The 21,432-nt window shown below is 40.6% G+C and overlaps 1 protein-coding gene across 4 annotated transcripts; it reads left to right on the top strand.

Annotated features, from left to right (window-relative positions):
• Nucleotides 1-7,973: 7,973 nt before the first annotated feature.
• MED7 (mediator complex subunit 7) lies at nt 7,974-15,286 on the top strand. 4 transcript variants are annotated; one of them, XM_059174145.1, is made up of 3 exons: nt 7,999-8,057; nt 8,426-8,637; nt 13,933-15,286. In XM_059174145.1, exons 2-3 carry the CDS (start codon nt 8,550-8,552, stop codon nt 14,649-14,651), a joined length of 807 nt encoding a protein of 268 aa, XP_059030128.1. In that variant the 5' UTR covers nt 7,999-8,057; nt 8,426-8,549; the 3' UTR covers nt 14,652-15,286. The 4 variants fall into 4 exon arrangements, with proteins under 4 accessions (XP_059030129.1, XP_059030128.1, XP_059030130.1 ...); XM_059174146.1 differs by lacking the exon at nt 8,426-8,637 and having other exon boundaries at nt 7,974-8,057; XM_059174147.1 differs by lacking the exon at nt 8,426-8,637 and having other exon boundaries at nt 8,041-8,146.
• The last annotated feature ends 6,146 nt before the right edge of the window (nt 15,287-21,432 follow it).

Genomic DNA, 21,432 nt, shown 5'->3' with positions numbered 1-21,432 from the left:
CTACTCAGATAACTGCAGAGAAACATCTTCTGAGCTTGCAGTGGGTTGGGCCACATTATCTGCAGCCCCTAGGATGGTAGCTGGCTTCTGTAGATAAGCAATATATTTTGGTGAATGAACACATTTTTTTAGAACACAAGTGCATCATTAAAGTCTAAAAATCTGCCTAAGAGGATGCTTTCAGGAAAATGATTCCAATCTTTGAATGATAGAGTCCCCCGGAAGGATCTCTCTTCTTTAAATGATAGTATGTGAACTACTGATCCTGTCTTTATTTAAAATTATAATATTTTATCCATCACGGATGGATTTTTTCCTCTTAATATTTATCTTTAAAGTATTGCATTAAATAATATTTATCCTGATTACTGATTTGCTCCCCCTCCTTAATTTTGCATCTGAGGCAAGTGCCTCACACCTGACCCTAGTCCCAGTGTTGATGTGAATTGATATCAAAGGCAGACAGCTCACATTGTACACACTTGCCATTGGGAAGACATGGAGTTTTTCTTCTTTCTTCTGCTTTTGTTCAATACCATTTTTCAACAAAAATATATTTAGCTCTGGCTATGTGGGAGGCAATGCTGGGAATGTCAGAGCTGATGCCAGATAAATCAGGAGCTGAGCTCTTGCCACATAAATAAAGCAGGTGGATAATTGCACCTTAAGGAAGAGAGGTGCTGTGAGCACAGAAGAGAGGCTGTAACCAGGTATAGAGGTCATTTTTATTTGGGTGAACCTGAAAAACCCTTTGGAGAAGGTCACATTTGAGATAGACCTCAAAGAATGACCTTAATTGGGTAGGATATAGCCCAGACTTTTGGGGGAACCTGTAGGAAATAAATGAAGCAACCAGTGAAATAGGTAGATTTTGTGATGATTCCGAAACAGTTACAATAATGGCAAGGTTACCTTGTCTTTGGTGAAATTCCACATCATAATGTAAATGTGGACTTTAACCATAGTAACAGCTACAACAAACCATCCAAAAGGGCTTTCCTGCCTTTTTGTAGGATTCTAAACCCTTTTTAATTTCTTTAGCTTGCGAGAGCTAACTGAAATTGTCCTTCAGTGGGACCTCCTATGTGGGACACAGATCTTGCTGTTGTAAAAAAGTATAAACTGGGGATCTTCCCAAACGCTAGGGTTACTGCTGCCCCCTGCTGCCATGGAAAGGTGTAGCAAGCAAAGCAAAACCCAGGCATCCTCCCTATTTGCCGGAGGCAGGTCTGGGTTATTGAGATTGTTGTTAAGATAAGGTCTTTAGTACCAAGGACAGGAAAATGGTAATTACAAATTGAAACTAGGGCACCTGGGTGGCTCAGTGGGTTAACCCTCTGCCTTCGGCTCAGGTCATGATCTCAGGGTCCTGGGATCGAGCCCCACATCAGGCTCTCTGCTTGGTAAGGAACTTGCTTCCTCCTCTCTCTCTGCCTGCCTCTCTGCCTACTTGTGATCTCTGTCTGTCAAATAAATAAATAAAATCTTTAAAAAAATTGAAACTATGGGGGGAGGGGCGTTAGGAGAAGGGGGGTGGGGTTATGGACATTGGGGAGGGTATGTGCTTTGGTGAGTGCTGTGAAGTGTGTAAACCTGGCGATTCACAGACCTGTACCCCTGGGGATAAAAATACATGTTTATAAAAAAAGAAAAAAGAAAAAAAAATTGAAACTATACAGCAAACTGTGGGGGAGCAATACATTAGCCATGACTCTCACCTAAAGTGCATTGTTTAAACAATATATGTGAGCTGATAAAAATCATATGATAGGAAGAAACAGGGACTGGAGATGAAAAATTTAATTTTCCAGCCTCTATTTTTCTGTCTGGGCTTAACAATCAGAGATACAATGTAATTGACTAATATGACCTCAGAGATTTTTATTTATGAACTCTATCAATGATGGAGGTAGTAAGACCAACAAAATCAAAATCTGCTCGGGTCGTATTCCCAGGATCCTGGGATCAGGTCCTGCATTGGGCTCCACACTCAGCGACGAGCTTGAGTCTCCCTCTGCCTGCCACTCCCCCTGCTTTTGCTCACCCTCTCTCTCTGACAAATAAATAAATAAAATATTGTTTTAAGAAAGAAGAAGGAAAGAAAGAAAACATGGGAAAAATCTTTGTGATTTCAGGTTAGGCAAAGATTTCTTGGATAGCATACAAAAATATAAACCATAAAAAGAAAAACGATAGACAAATAGGACTTTATCAAAACTAAAAATGTCTGCTCTTTGAAAGACACTGCTAAAGAAATGAAAAAGATTAGCTACAGACTGGGAGGACATATTTACAGAACCCATATCTGATAAAGGATTTACATCCTGGGTGTGTGAGTGCACCTGCAGTCTTATAACGGAATATTGAGAAAACAAAAAACCCGTTAAAAAAATGGGCAAAAAATTTGAACAGATAGTTCATCAAACTGATTGAATCGAAATTAACCTGAAGTTAATTTTATTATATGTAAATTATTCCTCAATAAACTAATCTTAAAAAATATTTCTGCTACCATTTAGGCTCAAATGATAAATACTGATGTCTTTTATGATGTGCTGACGTAAGACTCCAGTTACCACAGACCCCTGCCTATTTCTGCCCTTCATCTACCACTCTTCTTCGCTCAATCATTAGAGAGCACGTAGGCCCCCTCCATCTCTGTAACTCGGGAAGATCATGGCAGCCTTGGGCTCTTTGCTCCAGGTCTTTGCATGGTTGTCTCCTTGTCATCGTTCGTGTCCTATCTCCAAAGTCACCTGGGGGAGAGGTTTCCCTGATCATCCTCAATAAAGTAGTTACCCCAAAACCACATAATTATCACATTATTTTATGTTATCTTTTCCCCCCATATCCCTATCACTATCTGAAATTCTTACTTGTTTCCATGTTGCTGTCTCTGTCTCTCCATTAGAAGGCAAGGCTTTGTCTTTTTTACCTTCTAGAACAGTGCTGGGCACAGTAGACAATTTGTTTCATGGACATATTCCTTATCAAGCTATAGGAGGTATCTTTAAGCAGTAAATTTTCCACTCAGATTCTGAAAATATCGCCACACAAATAAATATTTATTACATGCTATATTTTCACTAGCCCCTTTCACAATATGAATTTCATACCATTATTTATTTGTAGTTCATTGTAAAGAACACGAGACTGAGAGTTAAGAGTTATAGATTCTAACCTTGATCCTGCTATTACCCAAAAGACACTGCACCTATGGGTCCAGCAACTCAAGTTCCAGGACTTTATCTCAAGGGGAAAAAAATGGATATTATGTACAAACAGATATGCACCAGGATGTTCATCCAGTATATTCATAATAGCAAAAATTTAGAGGAATATAATTTCACACAATGGGGCTTTGGCTAAATAGACTGATTTATCCTTCAATGTCACATTGTGAATTCATTTGAAAATGTGATTGAATTCATTTTGTTACTTATACAATAAATGTCCATTGAGTACCTGCCCATTTCAGCCACCAGTTCTAGGTGCTGAGAATGTAGTAGTGAATGAAACAAAGTCCCTACCCTCATGAACCCTGTAATTTGATGGGTAAGAAAAACAATAAAAATAAATAAAAATACTTCATAATATGATATCACATAATATGATATCACTTCATAATATGGTATCACATATAAGTTCTATGAAGAAAGGATACTGCATTGTAAAGGGATTGGGGCATCCCCCAGGAGAATGATTAGGGAAACTACTATTTTATATAGTGACCAGGAAAGACCTCTCTGAGAAGGTCACATTTGACAGAGACTGAATGAACTGAGAAAGTGAGGCATGTCAACGTCTGTGGAAGAGAGTTCCAGGCAAATACAATGCCCCTGCGGCAAGAGTTATGGTGGCAATTTTGAGGGAAAGAAATAAGGCCTGGAGAAGAGTGAGCATGGAAAAAAATGGTGGGAAATTATATTGGGGAAGGAGCCAAGGAGTCAAGGAGTGGGTTTTTTAAGGCCTTATATAGGCCATTGTGAGGATATTAGATTTTTATTGTAAGTATGATAGAAAACCTTGGAGAATTCTGAATAAAGATAATCTTCTATTATAAGACTGTGATAAATAGGCCAGGAGAGGACAAGAGTAGGAGCAAGGAGACCATTTAGAAGTCTATTTCAGAAGTCCGGTTTCTAGTCCTGTGGCATGGACTAGGACCATAGCAGTAGGAATGGTGAAAATTGGTTATGCTTGGGACTTTTACTCATTCTAAATAAAAGTAATACAACAGGAAGGTATGGTAGTATCAGAGAAAAAAAGAACAAACATCTTTAGATCTGAGTCTTTGCAATTGAGTGAAGTGCCATTGAGTAAAGATGTGTGATAGTGTTGGGTGGGGGGGCCTGAGGACAAAGGAGAGTGTGTTGCCAGGGCCTGGATATCACCTGGTTATTATCACCTGATGAGACCCCACCAAGAAGTGAGAACTCAGTCCTGGGACAATTCAAAGGATCAAACGTGCCAAATGTGGCTGAGCTTGGAGTAAAACGAGGACTAAGAATGACCATGGGAGGGCCTGGGGTGGGTCACATTGAATAAGGAGAGGGTTAAGATCCAGGCAGGAAAGATAGGAGGCCCCTGACCCCACTGAGGTGGCTCCCACAGGGCCTACATGACCAGGCTCACAGAAATCCAACATGTGGAGAAACGCGGAGGTGTACAAAACCAGAGAGAAAGGGAACAAATCAGACTGCCTGGCCCTGAATGTTAGGGAGTGCTGCCCCTCTCCACCCGCCAGCTACTTTGTAATCACAGAAACTGACAGACCTCAAAGAAGTAAGCCATTAAGGATGTTATCAACAATCCTTGCTTAAACCAAGACCACACAAGATTTTTCAAGGCCACAGTCTTCCTGGTCAGTTCTCAATAAAAGACCGCCAGTAAAAGGCCACAGTGACAACCCATTTGGGACCCCTCTCACTCTAGAGAGCTTTTTTCTTTCATTTCTGTTCTCACCTTCACTTAATAAATTTTCACTTCACTCTTTTGTGTCCATGAGATTCATTCTTTGACTCTGTGAGACAAGAATCCTAAAACCCTGGAAAAGCATTGGTCCTATTTGGGAAGAAGAGTCTGAATGGGGTACACTCGCAAGTGAATGGATTTCTTCAACAAATACATTGGTATGAGGGGAGAGGAGAACTGAGATGGAGAAGGCTATTAAAAAGAAAACCACAAAGGGGTTAAGCACCTGACTCTTGGTTTTGGCTTAGTTCATGGTCTCAGGGTTGTGGGATCCAGCCCGGTGGACTCCATGCTCTGCCTGTAGTCTGCTTCTCTCCCTCTCTCTCTCTGTCCCTCTTTCTGCTCACTGGTGCACCCTGTGCTTTCTTTCTCTAAAATGAATAGATAGGGGTGCCTGGGTGGCTCAGTGGGTTAAGCCTCTGCCTTTGGCTCATGTCATGGTCTCAGGGTCCTGGGATCTGGCTCTCTGCTCAGCAGGGAGCCTGCTTCCCTTCATCTCTCTCTCTGCCTACTTGTGATCTCTGTCTGTCAAATATATAAATAAAATCTTTAAAAAAAATAAAATGAATAGATAAATCTTTTAAAAAATGGAAAAATAGGGGCACCTGGGTGGCTCAGTGGGTTAAGCCTCTGCCTTCGGCTCAGGTCATGATCCCAGGGTCCTGGAATTGAGCCCCGCATCAGGCTCTCTGCTCAGCGAGGAGCCTGCTTCTCCCTCTCTCTCTACCTGCCTCTCCGCCTGTTTGTGATCTCTGTCAAATAAATAACTAAAATCTTTTAAAAAAATGGAAAAATAAAAAAAGAAAGTCCAAAGTGGAGTCAATTGCCCACAGGATAGCAATCTAAGACTTAATAGGAGTTTCAACTTTTCCAGGAATGGAATTTTGTTATTTTTTTAACCTTTAATTTTTTTGAGAAGAAATTTATTTTTGTTTTTGATCTGAATTTTTTGTAAAGATTTTTATTTATTTTTTTGACAGAGACCAAGAGAACACAAGCAGAGGGAGTAGCAGAGGGAGAGTCAGGTCCTGGCTGAGCAGGGAGCCCAGTGTGGGGCTCCATCCCAGGACCCTGAGATCATGAGTTGAGCCAATGGCACCCAGGTGCCCCAAGGAGTGGAATTTTATTTATTTATTTATTTATTTTACTTTTTTTATGTTCAGTTAGCCAACATATAGTAGTATACCATTAGTTTTTGATGTAGTGTTCAACGACTCATTAGTTGTGTATAATACCCAGTGCTCATCACGACATGTGCCCTCCTTAATGCCCATCACCCAGTTACCCCACCCCCACCCCCCACGCTCCTCCCTTCTGTAAACCTCAGTTTGTTTCCTGGAGTCCAGAGTCTCTCATGGTTTGTCAATGAGTGAAATTTTAAACCAATCAATCTGGAATTTTCTGGTCAGCACAAAATGAGGTAATCTATGGCATGGACCATTGCCCCTCACTCCCAAAGGAAGATGAGGTTATCTTCATAATAAAGCCCCTGCTCTTCCCTTTAAGAGAACAGACCTTGGGGAAGACAAAAGTTTCTTTTGCTAATAACTTCTTTGCTCCACCCTGCTTTCTATAAAAACTTCCCATTTGGTACACATCCTTAGCGCTCACCTTTACCTACAAGATGGGATTCTGCCCGATTCATGAATAGATTAATAAAGCCAATTAGATCTTTCAAATTTACTGGGTTAAATTTTTATTACTTAGCAGAACCTTTAGGTTAAAAGGTAATTGAAAGACATATCAACCGGTCACAAAGGCTTATTGAATCCTGAAACAAATGGTATCCAAATAATAACTTGATTTTGATTTTTTTCCCCCCCCTTAGAGAGGGAAGGTAGGGGGAGGCGCAGAGGGAGAGACAATCTTAGGCAGATTCTACGCTGAGCACAGAGTGATCTCATGACCCGGACATCATGATCTGAGCCAAAATCAAGAGTCAGATGCTTAGCTGACTGAGCCACCCAGGAACCCCTGATTTTCATGATTTTTAAATAGTTACTAATTTGATTTTTTTTTAAGATTTTATTTATTTATTTGACAGACAGAGATCACAAGTAGGCAGAGAGGCAGGGAAGCAGGCTCCCTGCTGAGCAGAGAGCCCGATGTGGGGCTCGATCCCAGGACCCTGGGATCATGACCTGAGCCGAAGGCAGAGGCCTTAACCCACTGAGCCACCCGGGCGCCCCACTAATTTAATTTTAAATGAAATAATGTTTCTGTGTTTATGGGGGGGGGGGAATGAAGAGCCCTATTTCAGAGACGCATGTTGAAATAATGTTTAGTTCTAATGGGCAGATACTCATTGAAGGTGGATGAGTACAGTTCTCTCTACTTTTGTATGTACTTGGAACCCCCTAATTTTGTAAAAAATGAAATTCAAATAATCTTAAAGAGGTAAAGTTGAAAACTTTTATCAGAATAACAACCTTATTTTTTATGTCCAATATGCTCTTGTAAGATTCCCAGGAATTTATAAATTTGTGACTTATGAAAATTACCTCTGAAAAAAATAATTTTTATATTTGTTAATCTGTTACCTGGAAATATAATTAGACATGTTTCAATTTCTCAATGAAATTAAATATGAATATATAGTGAAGAAATGAAAACTGAGAACGTTACTGATTCCCAGTCATGTTGACAAATATTTCCAGATTAAAAATGAATGTAATTTTATTTTTGACAGTGGGATTAGAGCAGCTATAATTAAAAATGATCTGTTTATCTGTATTTTCTAACTTGCATGTAAGGCATTTGGATGCGCTGTTTAATTCTAGGCGTTAAAAAACAAGAAAAATAAGGAGTGAAGCTTACCAACTGCTAATTTTACTGATATAAAATACTAACACATACGCCCCCATCTCCAATCCCGCAGGCAACAAAACCGCCCAAGCAGGAGTAGAAATGCACAGGCGCAATAGCAAGCGATTAGTTGGAGGCGGGCCTAGAGCCTCGGCTAAAAGACAGCTCTTTAAGCCAATCAAAAGACAGCATCAGGAGGTTCTTCCTGTAGGAGGCGGCCGGAAGTCGGATTTCGGTTGCGGAGGCGAAGGCGGCTCCAGTGTAAACCCTGAGCTGAGGTGAGTGGGCGGCGACGACTCTGGGCTTCGTTCCGCGTGCATCTCTCCTCCCGGACCCCGCGCCTTCCTCAGGGCGGGCTGGGAATGGGGTAGGCCTGGTGCGGGGCGTATGCTCTCTGACTTCCCTCTCCCGCGTCCCTCCGAGGTCGCCGCCTCGCTGCTGCTCGTGGGGAGCCGGGTGGAAGGTGGCTTCGGCGCGGCGGGCTCGGGGCTTTCTCTGTGTGCGGAGGCCGAGCCCGACCGCAGGTTGGGAGACCCGAGTTCTCGTCCTGCGCGCCGCTGGTTTGCTAAGCTGTGGGGAGTTGGCGAGTCCTTTAGCCTCTGGCCTTTGTCACCTGCCAGTGACCATCCCCGCCCTCCCTCCTCAGGCGGCGATCCTGAAATCGGCTGAGTTAGTGGGGCGCGGAGGAGGCCGGCCGACCCCAAGCCGCCTGGTCACTTCGTGTGGAGAGTTTTTAAAAAGCCGCTTTCCAGCAACCGCGTTCACCGTAAATGAAACCAGTCACGTGTCTGGGGGCGGGACCCTGGAACGCCGTCCTTTTTTGGTTAAGCTTCTATCTTCAAACAAGCCCTGTGGAAGGTGACTCTGGAGTCGGATAACCCACTGTAACGCTTGGCGCTGGCTTTACAAAAGACCTTGCCTCTGAAAAGCTCATTCGAGAGAAGCGATGCAGATACACACATAACTTCCGTGGCTTGTCAAGTTCCTGTACTTAGGTGTCTTAGAGCTTGTACCGAGTAACGAAAAGGACAGGGATAAGAATTCTTGCTGTGCTTTTTACTAGCCTTTTTTTTTTTTCTTTTAAAGATTTTCTTTATTTGACAGATGACAAGCAGACAGAGAGAGAGGAAGGGAGGCAGGCTCCCCGCTGAGCAGAGAGCCCTATGCGGGGCTCCATCCCTGGACCCCGGGATCATGACCCGAGCTGAAAGCAGAGGCTTTAACCCACTGAGCCACCCAGACTAGCCTTTACTAACCCACCCAGTGGGTTAAAGCCTCTGCTTTAGCCCTTTACTAGCCTTTTGATCTGGTGCCAAACCCTTCCCCTCGTTGAGACTCGGGAGCTTCCTCTGTAAATGAAGTTGACAGTAGTACTTAATTTATAGACTTTGTAGGAAGACAGAGGATTTAAAACGTGCCTGCGACGGAGTTGGCCCTTGGAAAATGGCAGCTTGAAGAGAGGCATGCCCGTGGTGTTGGGAAGCACGAAACAGGACCCCCCCCCCCCAACTGAAAGATGCCTGAGGGAGGTGAAACTTGGGCTGTCTAAAATTGCTTTTGAAATACCAGATCAGTGCTAATTCCATGATTTTGGTAATTAGGGAACGTTCTTATTTGAGGGAGACCACTAAGGCAAGTGAGGGAAAATGTTAACATTTCGAGAGCTGGGTGAAGAATATGGAATGTTCTTTATACTTTTCATTCAACTTTCTGTAACTCTGTATTTATGTTAAAAAGTTGATTATCACTGATGGCAGCTGTCCTGTGTTGTAAACAGGACACAGTGTTTTTAACCCTGCCCCCATGAAGTTTTACCAATTTTTTTCCTTAAGGGCTGCATTGTGTTATATAGAAATACTTTACGCAGTCATATTGATGAAGTCATGGATTATTTCCGACTTCTCTTTTCAAACATCGCTGCATTAAACACCTCTAATGCACATTTTTATGTGCTTCTGATGTAGGAAGGAGGTTAGGATCTGAAGTTGTGGCTGCTGCTGCCTGCTGACCCAGGATTACATGGAGCAAGTGGGTTTATACCTTGGGATTGGAAGAAATAAAGGGAAGTTCCAAAAGGACTTTCATATGTTAAAGACGCATTGGATGCTGCTGGAGGAGTGTTATAATCTGCCTATCTCAAGTATTTGTGGATGGGCTGCAGATTATAAGATTTAATTTTCTCTGCATTCCTCCTTTGTTCTCCACATCACTTTCTCTCATTTTCTTCTTTGGGAATGTCATCCCAGATTTAGAATCAGGCTTTTAGCTGTTCTGGCCCTGTAGGGAAACCAGTTGGGGTGCAAAGACCCCACTCACCCCAGTTCTCACAGAAACCATCATTGCAGCCACCCCACAACACTCTTGGGTACTGGGCAGGTAAAACCCAAGACATTATGGGAGAATTCTCACACACAACTGACAAGAAAGGAAACAAATATATATTTGGAATTTAATTTGGCAGTATCAAAAGTTTAAATGGTGATATTCCTCGAGCCAGCAATTCTACTTCTAGAAATTTTCCTATAAAAAATATTGGTATGAGCGATGTGGGAAACAAAGAAAAAAAGTCATTATACTTCCTTGCTACCTACGGCCTGCTGACTAGGCCTTGAAACAGGCAGGGTGACATTCCTCTAGGAACTCAGCTGCCTTAATGTTAATACTTTGCTAAGGGCAGCTGGTAACCTTAGCCCAACCCCCAGGATCCTGTGAGTCTACTTTAACATATAAAAATTCTGTTGGAAACCTCCTTTGTTTCTACTCCCCAGATATTTGTTAGCCGTCATCCCCCAAGTATATGACCCACTGATGTACATCTGAAGGGTCTCTTGACTGAGGTTTTACTAACCAGTAATAAATTACCTTTCCTAACAATAGCTAGCCTTCTCAGGGTCCTGGAAACCTTGTTTCCTGGGAGGCTTACCCTATCCCTAACTCCCTCCCAACTTGAAAGTATTTAATGGACCACTCCTCAGGACTCCAGTCCAGCTCTTTCTGTCCATGGGTTCTGTCCCCAACCTTTTGCACCAAAGACGTCTCAGGAATTCTTTCTTGGCCCTTGGCTCTGGATACCATCAAATCTGATCAAAAACATTCCAAAAGAACCACATCAAAAGGATAGTGTGACCTCTGCTGGAATCCAGTGCTTATCACATGGAAGGTGTTCTAATATTTGTTGAATGATGGAATATCTGAAATCTTGATAGTCTGTTAGATGAAAAGCATCGTTTTTAGAAATTTGCTTTTAGAAATGTATTAGTCTGAATATTTTCCTGCCTTTATTCAGCATACGCATTTTCCTTGTCCTCTTTTGTTTGTTTTTCTAGGTTTTAAAAAATAGAGGTAAAAAACAAAAACGAAACTCATCCACGGGGTCTTTATTAAGGATCTTCTAGGTGTTGAGATGCTAGAGGTGGAGTTGTGTACAAGACAGGCAGTTCCTGAAGTCCTGGTGCTTTCCTTCTGGTGGGGATGGAGTCAGAAAATGTTTTAAAAATCAAAATAAAATTTCTAGTATTTGCTCTTGGTTAGCTTGCAAGCATTTTCCTTTCCCAGAAGAATGGGATTGTGTTTTAATTTTGCTTGTGATACATTTTCCTATATGTAATTTTTAGACTTATTTTTGGTAATTAGATCTGTTTGTCTTTTGTATTAGCCTCAAAACTTGGTAGTTATTTTTTGTCTGTTTTCCTTGATAGGTTGTAAGCAACACTAGGATGGTGGGAGTGTTTTTTGTTTATCCTTGAAAGATGGTGTAGTGTAGTGTTTGAGATCTTTAGGCCCTAGATCCTTTACTCCTTAATCTATGACTTTATGCAAGTGGTTCAACCTTTCTGAGCCTCAATTGTCTCATCTCCAAAGTGGAAAGAGCAGTTTTTCTCACAGCCCTGAGAAAAGTAAACTGTCTGGCACATAGTATGTACACAGATATCTGTTGTCAAAGTCATCATCCCTGGATACTCATTGTCCTGTATTAGAAGACAAACAAACAGTCAAAAGAGGGAATACACATTAAGTATGTTTGTACCAGTTTCCAAACTCCACTGATTTGGACCCCTCCTGAAATGAATGAAGTTACTCAACAAATATTTATGAAGCTTCTGTGTGCAAGGTTGTAGACATAGAACTATGATAAGAGTTCTTTCCCCATGGAACTTACAGTCTGGTCGGGGAGAGAAATCAAATACTGCTTCAGAGGATAAAAGAAGAAAGGTAGGATCTGTTTTTGATTACTATTCCACTAAGTTATTTCTTTAGAGGTGACATTTTAAGCTACTGCCTGAAGCAGAGAAAAAAGCATATGGAAAGACCTCAGGCCAGAAGAAGTTGGTATAGTTATAAAATAGTGTAGAAATACTACATTAAAGACAGTACTGCTAGGATACAATGAAAGAGAAGGAATGATGGTTGAAAACAATTATGCTGGCTATTATGTGGAGGAACAGTAATGGAAGCAAAAAGATCCCTGGGGAAACGATTATATTCCTGGAGAAGAAATGGTGGCTTGGTCAGAATTGATGAACTTGAGATAGTGAAGGTGTGGAATCAACAAGACTTGATAGATTCCTGATGGTAGGGAGGAGAGGAGGTAATTCTTTTGGGGGGGGCAGGTGCGGTCTGAATGCTTTATGAGCCATCCAGAAGTTCAGGCAGTCTGGATTGGAGGTAGAAACAGGGTTTCTCCACTTTGGCACAATATTTTGTTGACATTTAGGGCTGAATAATTGTTGGGAGCAGTCATAGGCATTGTTAGTGTTTAGCAGCAACCCTAGCCTCTATCCATTAGATACCGGTAGCACTCCATCGCCCAGTTGTGACAAGTAAAAATATCTCCAGACCTTGCCATTTATCTCCTGGTGGTCAAAATTGTTGTTTGTTGAGAACCACTGGTAGAAGTGGTGTTTTATAAAAGCCATGGAATTGACTGATACCGCCCAACGGAAAATAAAAAGCAGAGCTCTAAAATTATTGGCTCACAGACCACAAAGATCGTTGTAGATAAGTTCTTTTTGAACCTACAGAACTTGACGATTTCTGGAATTAATTACCAGTATTTAAAAACTGAGAGATTCTGGGATGCCTGAGTGGCTTAGTTGGTTAAGGGGCTGCCTTCCGCTCAGGTCGTGATCCCAGCGTCCTGGGATCAAGTCCCACATCGGGCTCCTTGCTCAGCAGGAAGCCTGCTTCTCCCTCTGCCTCTGCCTGCCACTCTGTCTGCCTGTCTGCCTGTGCTCACTGTCTCTGACCAGGAAAAAAAAAAAAAGTAAAAACTGAGAGATCTACATAAAATACGGGTTTTTGCTGCCTTTTAAGAAATCAAGAAGCTGAGGAACAGTGAGTCTTCTTTCTCACATGAATGCTAATGGCTGGAGACTTTGAGATTTGGCTTGCATGTGCTTAATTCATATGAATCCCTGCCCCAGAGTGCTTCAGTGTTCTCCCCTTGGCACTTGAGTTTGTGATTCCCTAATTTAGAGTGAGGACAGGGCCTCGGAGCAACCCTCTGAGACAGGTCAGCATTAAAATTTGGGTAGCGGAGTGGTGGTAGAGAAGATTGAGAGGGAGTGGCCAGTGAAGTAGGAAGAGAACCTAACTGGAGGCTCACAGAAGCCAAGGCAGAAGGGAAGTGTGTTGAAAAAGAAACGACATAACTGGTGAGGGATATGGGATCCAGATTTTATTTATAGATAAAAATACACTACTTAATTTTTTTTTTTTTTTAAAGATTTTGTTTATTTACTTGAGAGAGAGACCGTGAGAGAGAGCATGAACGAGGAGAAGGTCAGAGAGAGAAGCAGACTCCCCATGGAGCTGGGAGTCCGATGCGGGACTTGATCCCGGGACTCCAGGATCATGACCTGAGCCGAAGGCAGTCATCCAACCAACTGAGCCACCCAGGCGTCCCACTACTTAAATTTTTTTGTGTGCCAATGAAAGGCTTAAGCAGAGAAGGAGAAGTCGTTGGATGTTTAGCGATATAATGCTAATTAGAAAAAGATGGCAGCCTTTCCATGTTGTTTTAGAAACTAAGATCATTTTGTCCTGGGCCCCAAACTTGCCAGGGGGGGGAAAAAGGAAAATACTGTCTGTAGTCACCCAAGGTGACAGGTTTGTGTTGTAGCTGTACTCTAAATCTTTGTTTTATTTCCACAGGTTCTTGTTCTTCCGCTATGGGTGAGCCGCAACAAGTGAGTGCTCTTCCACCACCTCCAATGCAGTACATCAAGGAATATACAGATGAAAATATTCAGGAAGGCCTAGCTCCCAAGCCTCCACCTCCAATAAAAGACAGTTATATGATGTTTGGCAATCAGTTCCAATGTGATGATCTTATCATCCGCCCTTTAGAAAGCCAGGGCATTGAACGGCTTCATCCTATGCAATTTGATCATAAGAAGGAACTGAGAAAACTCAATATGTCTATTCTTATTAATTTCTTAGATCTCTTAGATATCTTGATAAGGAGCCCTGGGAGTATAAAACGAGAAGAGAAACTGGAAGATCTTAAGCTGCTTTTTGTACATGTGCATCATCTCATAAATGAATACCGACCCCACCAAGCAAGAGAGACATTGAGAGTCATGATGGAGGTGCAGAAACGTCAACGCCTTGAAACAGCTGAGCGGTTTCAGAAGCATCTGGAGCGAGTCATTGAGATGATTCAGAATTGCCTGGCTTCTTTGCCTGATGATCTGCCTCATTCAGAAGCAGGGATGAGAGTAAAAACTGAACCAATGGATGCTGATGATAGCAACAATTGTACTGGACAGAATGAACAGCAAAGAGAAAATTCAGGTCATAGGAGAGACCAGATTATAGAGAAAGATGCTGCCCTGTGTGTCCTAATTGATGAAATGAATGAAAGACCATGAAGGATATATATATATATATATATATATATATATTTTTTTTTTTTTTTTGCTTTTCTCCTTTTCTTTTCAGTAAATGTCATATATTCGTTATTTTGCTTTTGGAGAGTCTTAAAAGAGATATAACTAGAAGTCATGTGAATGGCTTGACTCCTGCTTCATCATTTAGGAGGCGTTACTGTCTGTAAGTGGCAAGCATAGGCAAATGATTATATATGTATACATTAAGAGTAATCACCTTAAAAAGGAAAGTTCTGAGATTGTGTGAAACGTTCCTGGATTTGGAGTTGCAGAAAACATTGAAGATCTCAGTAATAGCAAGCTTTCATCTTTGAAAACTAGATTTGTCAGTTGCTTTAAGAATGATAGATAAATAAAGGATATCGAGCTGTATAAATGTGAAATTATAAAATCTTCAGATTTACTTTTCTTAAAAACTTACTTGATCTCTAAAAATATAGTATAACATGTTAAAAGAGAGGAACCCCATAGAGTTATAAAACAGCAATTTTATTTTTCCTCTTGACTGCTTCTGTAAATAGATTATCTCAGCTTCTTGTTCCTACCCTGGGTAGGTCTATTAACTTTTTTCCAGTCACTCAGATAATAAATCTTTTGATTACTTTTTGTTACATTCATTTTGGTAAAATGTCTATGTAATTAGCTATACGTTTCCTTCAAAGCTATACTCAGACTCGCGAAGGCTGGAAGCCTGCAATGGGAAGGGAACTGGTAACAGACCGTTGGATTGTGTACTAGAGATGCTTGTTCCCCTGAGATGTGGCTACCAGGGTCTGTGTTTTTTCACTCCTCTTGGGTCTACATTCAGCCATGGAACTAAGTTCTTAACAATGAAATATGGGTCCATCACTGATAAAGATAGTATCTTTTCCAGATACCTACTTTTCTTACCCAGTTCTTGGTATACCACCCTTCAGGGATTTGCTCTGTTGAGGTTTCTAGTCTTAGAGCTGGCAAAGTTCAGTTTAATGTGGCCACAGGCCTATTCTGTATGTGAAACATTCCTGCATCCTTTTCTTAAATCTCAGGAGTGTAGACTGTTGCCAAGTAGATGCCTCTCTATTGGGCAGCTAGTTGGCCAGTTTTTTATTTTCCTGTATATGTTTAATACAGATTTGGGGACACTAGGGACACAGTCCAGGCTCTCGAGATTAAATTGAAGCAGGGAGAGGAGCCCCCATATGCTTGTGGGGGAGCAGCTGGATGTTGCACAACACTTGAACAACTCTCCAAAGAAGTCTCTTTCCTATGGCCTTAACCATTTTATTACTTTGAGGGTGTTGGGCTAGGAGATACTAAACCAATTTTTGGCTGCTTTACAATTCTGGAAAAAACAGGTAACATTATAAGAGTCACAACATAGTTTATAGAAGAGTGTGTATATGTAGGGAGGATTAGGGGTCAAAATTCCACAAGGAATCTTAAATTCTGACTTTTGGAGGATATAATCTTGGAGGTCCTGGGTGGCACTTGCCCAAAACTAAGTGAGAGTTCTAATGTGAACTGTAATTAGAATGAGATTTGGGAACACTAGTGGTCTGATAGTTGTTAAAAGTTTCAAAGTTAGTTTTTTGATCTTGTGAGGGTCAAATACATCTCTGCCTACCTAGTTACAGTAAGTATTCCTAATAGACTGATTCCTCAAAGTGAAATCTCTCGAATAGCCTGGCACCTCTTAAAATTACTGATTCCCAGACTACAGAGATTTTGATTTCATTGTTATGGAGTGGGGCTTTGGCACTGGTTTTAAGAAATCTCTAGATGGCCTGACTGTGCAGTGTGTTAAAGAAATAGTACAGGGGCGTCTGGGTGGCTCAGTGGGTTAAAGCCTCTGCCTTCGGCTTGGGTCATGATCCCAGGGTCCTGGGATTGAGCCCCGAATCGGGCTCTCTGCTCAGCAGAGAGCCTGATTCCCTTCCTTCACTCTCTGCCTACCTCTCTGCCTGCTTGTGATCTTTGTCTGTCAAATAAATAAAAATCTTAAAAAAAAATATTAGTACACTCTGCTCAACCTAGTTGAAGGAAAAAGACCAATTTAAAAAAAAAATAACCATGTTGCATGGTTGAAGGATAAATTGAACAAACTATGAAGTGAACTGGGAGGATTTCCAGGGCAACTGAGATTCAAACTCAATTCAGATCTCTTCACTGTTTCTCCTGTTTTCTTTCCGTTAGCTCCATTCTCTTTACAAACCAGCCTTATCGTGAATGGATGGAGAACATGGCTGCTAGCAGTTAAGTCTTTGTGCACCACTGTCGGCAAAAAGGAAGACTAATTATTAACCAGGCCAGAGGGGGAATTAGGGGTGGTATTTCTGATTCCAGCTGGGCCTATCAGTTGTGGCCTGAATCCTCTAAGAATTTGGCAGTCCTCCAAATGTCCATGTATGGGAGAAGGTAGTTCATTCTCAGGAAAGGAGGTGCTGAGTTGGTCATGTGGTAGATATCCACTAGAAATTGAGCACACACAAATTTTTGATAAAAATAAGATTGTGCATATTTATATTCCCAAACTCCCCACCATCACTATTTACTTATTAATTGTATTCATTTAGTGAAAAGTGTGGTCTTCGACCTGACACTCGTCTAGTGACCAGGGAAATGGAGAGTGTGGAGGAAAATGGAAGAAAGATAAACAAGAAAACAAGTGAATTGGTTTTTGAAGGTCTAAGTTTGTGTTTTAACTATCCAGCCATTACAACACTCAGAAGAATCTTGATTCTAATTTTACTACTATTGCCTGCTCAAAATTCCTTGTCCATATTATCTTTTTTCAAGTTATGTTTACATGTACACATTTGTTAAGGGCTTTAGAAGGGAGCTTCATCTGTGCTGGGCTGTATTTCAAAGAAAAGTCCTGTGCTAGGTTCTGAGGTCACTGGAGATAGCAAGTACAAGTGTCTTGTGAGGAAATAAAAGCATGATTTGGGTGAGAAAGGCTATTAATGGCTGCAACAAAGGGAAGAGTTTGGAGCTAGAGAAGCAGATGGAGGGCAGATTATAAGCATTAGAAGGTCAAAGGAAGAAGTTTGCTTTATCCTAAGATGGGAAATCAATGGCAAATACACAGCTTTGCTAGCGCTGTTGTAATTACTTTATATACATAAATTCGTTTTTTTCCTCACAGCTTCCCAATGAAATCAGTATGTCTTTTTACATCTATATGACACATAAGGAAGCAGAGGTTCAGAGACGTTATGTAATTTTACCCAAGGTCACCAAGCTAGTGAGAGGCAGAGCTGGGATTGAAACCTAGTTTCAAAGCCTAAGCACTCAACTTCTATACTTGAGCACATTTGTACTTCATCATATAATTAATAAGTCATAATGGAGCCTAGACTGGGATCCCATATTTTGACCCTAAAGTCCATACTCAAGACCCTACACAATACTGGGCTAAGGGAGGAAAAGATTTGTAAACGAAAATGATGAGCTTCCTTTGAACATGTTAGGGCCTTTATGTCAGACTCCGCAGGTATCTTAAGGAGATACCTGCAGTTCCTCAAAAACTGCTCTTGGTAGGTGTTCTTCCACGTTATGAAACAGGATCAGTTTTGTGGCTTTCCCAGGTGATATATTCAAATTAGAATCTAGGTCAGGAGTTGGCAAATTTTTCTGTAAAGAGCAGGTTAGTAAATATTTTAGGCAGTGAGGACCATATTAAGGTCTCTGTCTTAAGTACTGAACTATATACTATGGTACAAATGCAACCCAAGAATATCTAAGCAAATGAGTGTGTCAGTGTGGCTATGTTCCAACACCACTTTATAGACACAGAAACTTGATTTAAATAATTTTCATGTTGTGAAATATTCTTTTGATTTTTCCCAGCCACTTAAATAGTCGCTTGTGGACTGTACAAAAACAGGCAACTGACTGGCTCAGAGGCTGTGATCTAGGTGGTTGGATTCAAAACCCTGGAGTGTGCTCACAAAACCAGTAATAACCACAGAAATAAAAATTATAGGATTGTTTTAAGGCCTAAAAGAGGTTATGGTTATAAAGCACTTACTCAATTTCTGGTATTTAGTATAAGCTATCAAAGGTCAATTGTATCTTTCCTGGTAAGTCCTTTGTCTTCATTTGGCATTCAGGCTCGAGAGATTTAGGAACTGTTTTCATATTGCAGTGTGATGACTCTAACAGTAAGTGGCACTCTTATCTCAAGTTTAGAAGCTGCAGGCATGAAGTAGGCTGGAGAAACTTAGGTGCTGCTTATGATACTGGCTTGTTCTATTCAACAAGTGAGACTTGTTGCCTGTGCCTCTGGCTGACAAAATCTTTTCTCATGGAGAGAACAGGGTATGACTTTTTCAAAATACTTAATATTATGTTGTGGATACAAGTCTTTTGATCAGAGCCTTTCTCTCCTGGACAAGACCTGGGGAAGGCCTTGAACTATTGGTTAGTACTGAGAATGATGGTAGATACTTCTCTCATTTGCTTAACACACAAGACAAGGTTTGTGAAGCTGCTGGTTCCCTGCCCCCACTCTGATTTGGAGTAAGGGAAGATATTCAAAGGATGGGAGTCAGATTGTGTGGTATGATTGGGCTGACCAGGAATGCATTGTATCAACTACAAGGAAAGAGGTCTTTGGGGTCTTTACTGATTTTTCCCATTCATTCATTCATGCATTCAACAAACATGAAGATCTGCTATGGATGCCAACCAACCGTTAGCCATTCAAAATGAAAATACTGACATGGAAATATATTCTAGATATATCAAAGCAAACTTTGTAGACTGGGTTCATACTTGTGTCTATGAATATTCAAACTGGAAGAAAAAAATGATTTCATGGATGAAGAAATTGAGACCAAAAATGTAACTTGCTATACACCAAGGACACTTCAGCTAGCAAATGGCAGAATTAAAACTCAGGTTTCTAAGAAAAGAAAGGAGAAGAGAGAAAGAGCAGGCATGGTAGAATTGGGGCTCCACTGTTTATTGGTTGTTTTGCCAATTGAAACTCAATTTCCTTAACTATGGTAATTCTCATACCCATTTCAAAGGGTAGATACTGTTGATTTTGAGAATGAAAGAGAAGACTTTCTAACTCTTTCTGAAAGTCATTTGTCCCCAGGCAACATACTCAGGTCTTAGGCTTGCTAATCATCTGTGCAGAAATACTTGATCTGGAAGGGCCTAGGGGTTACCTGGGATTCTTACATGGGTAGGCTACTTAGAAAGTGATTTTAAAAAAGGGGCAGGGGGAAGGGAAGGCATAAATAATAGCAGAAATGAAAATGGGACATTCCTATAGATTTTATAGACAGTATGAAATAAGAAAATGTTATGGAAAACTTTATAACAATAAATGCGAAAAATTAGATGGACAAATTCTTATAAAATTATTAATATTGGTTTAAGAATAGAAAACTTGAATAGTTTTCTAATGATTTTTTTTTTTTTAAACATACCAGTAGTCAAAATCTTCTCACAAAGAAAACTTTAAGTTCAAACAGCTTTGCTGGCAAGTTCTAGCAAACATTGCCTGAAAAAAGAAAAAGAAGAAGATAAATTTATTTTATTTAGACTCTTTTAGAGAATAGATAAAGGGGGAACATTCTCTTTTTTATGAGGCTAGCATAAATAAAATACTAGTGTATTCAACCCACGAATATGTAAAAATAAAAGGTAATGTGTTATGACTAAACAGTTTAGTTTAGGAATGCAGAAGAGAAAATTAGTGTATTAAGGAGGGCACATATTGCACGGAGCACTGGGTGTTATGGGCAAACAATGAATCATTGAACACTATATCAAAAACTAATGATGTACTATATGGTGACTAACATAACATAATAAAAAATTTAAAAAATTAGTATAAATACTGTTACTCTGAAAATAAATAAATAAATAAATAAAATGTTTTGAAGACAAAAAAAAGTATAGTGACAACAATAGTAGACTGAAAGAAAAATCACTTGATCATCTCAACAGATGAATAAAAGGCATTTATAAAATTTAGTATCCAGTCATGAAAAAAAAAATTTCTTAGATATTTAGGAACAGAAGAGAACTTCTTCTTGTTTTTTTTTTTTAAATTAATTAATTAATGTATTTATTTGACACAGAGAGAGATCACAAGTAGTCAGAGAGGCACGCAGAGAGAGAGGGGTGAAGCAGGCTCTCTGCTGAGCAGAGAGCCCAATTCGGGGCTCCATCCCAGGACCTTGAGACCATGACCTGAGCCGAAGGCAGAGGCTTAACCCACTGAGCCACCCAGGTGCCCCGAGAACTTTCTTAACGTAATAAACAGTAGCTCCATAAAACCGACAACATAATACACAATCAAGGTGGAAGCTGAAAACTTTTCTTTAAGAGCTGGAATGAAACAGGATGCCTGCTATCAAGATTTCTGTGAAAAAGGAACTAGATTTTTCCTCCAGCATGGTAAGGGGGAAAAAAAATGTAGGATTGAAAACAAAGAAACTAAACTGTCATTATTCGCAGGAAATATGACTGTCTACATGGAAAACTCAATATAATCTACAGATAATTTATTAAGAGAGTTTACTGGTTGGAGGGGAAAAAAAAATCACCATTCAAAAGTAGAGTACATTTCAGGGGTGTTTGGGTGGTTCAGTGGGTTAAAGCCTCTGCCTTCAGCTCAGGTCATGATCCCAGGGTCTGGGGATCCACCTCACATCAGGCTCTCTGCTCAGCAGGGAGCCTGCTTTCTCTGCTCTCTCTCTCTGCCTGCTTCTCTGCCTACTTGTGATCTCTGTCTATCAAATCAATCAATCAATCTTAAAAA

Source organism: Mustela lutreola, chromosome 5 (genome assembly GCF_030435805.1).
Source record: "Mustela lutreola isolate mMusLut2 chromosome 5, mMusLut2.pri, whole genome shotgun sequence".
NCBI lineage: Eukaryota > Metazoa > Chordata > Mammalia > Carnivora > Mustelidae > Mustela > Mustela lutreola.
This window is presented reverse-complemented; position numbering and strand designations above follow the sequence as displayed.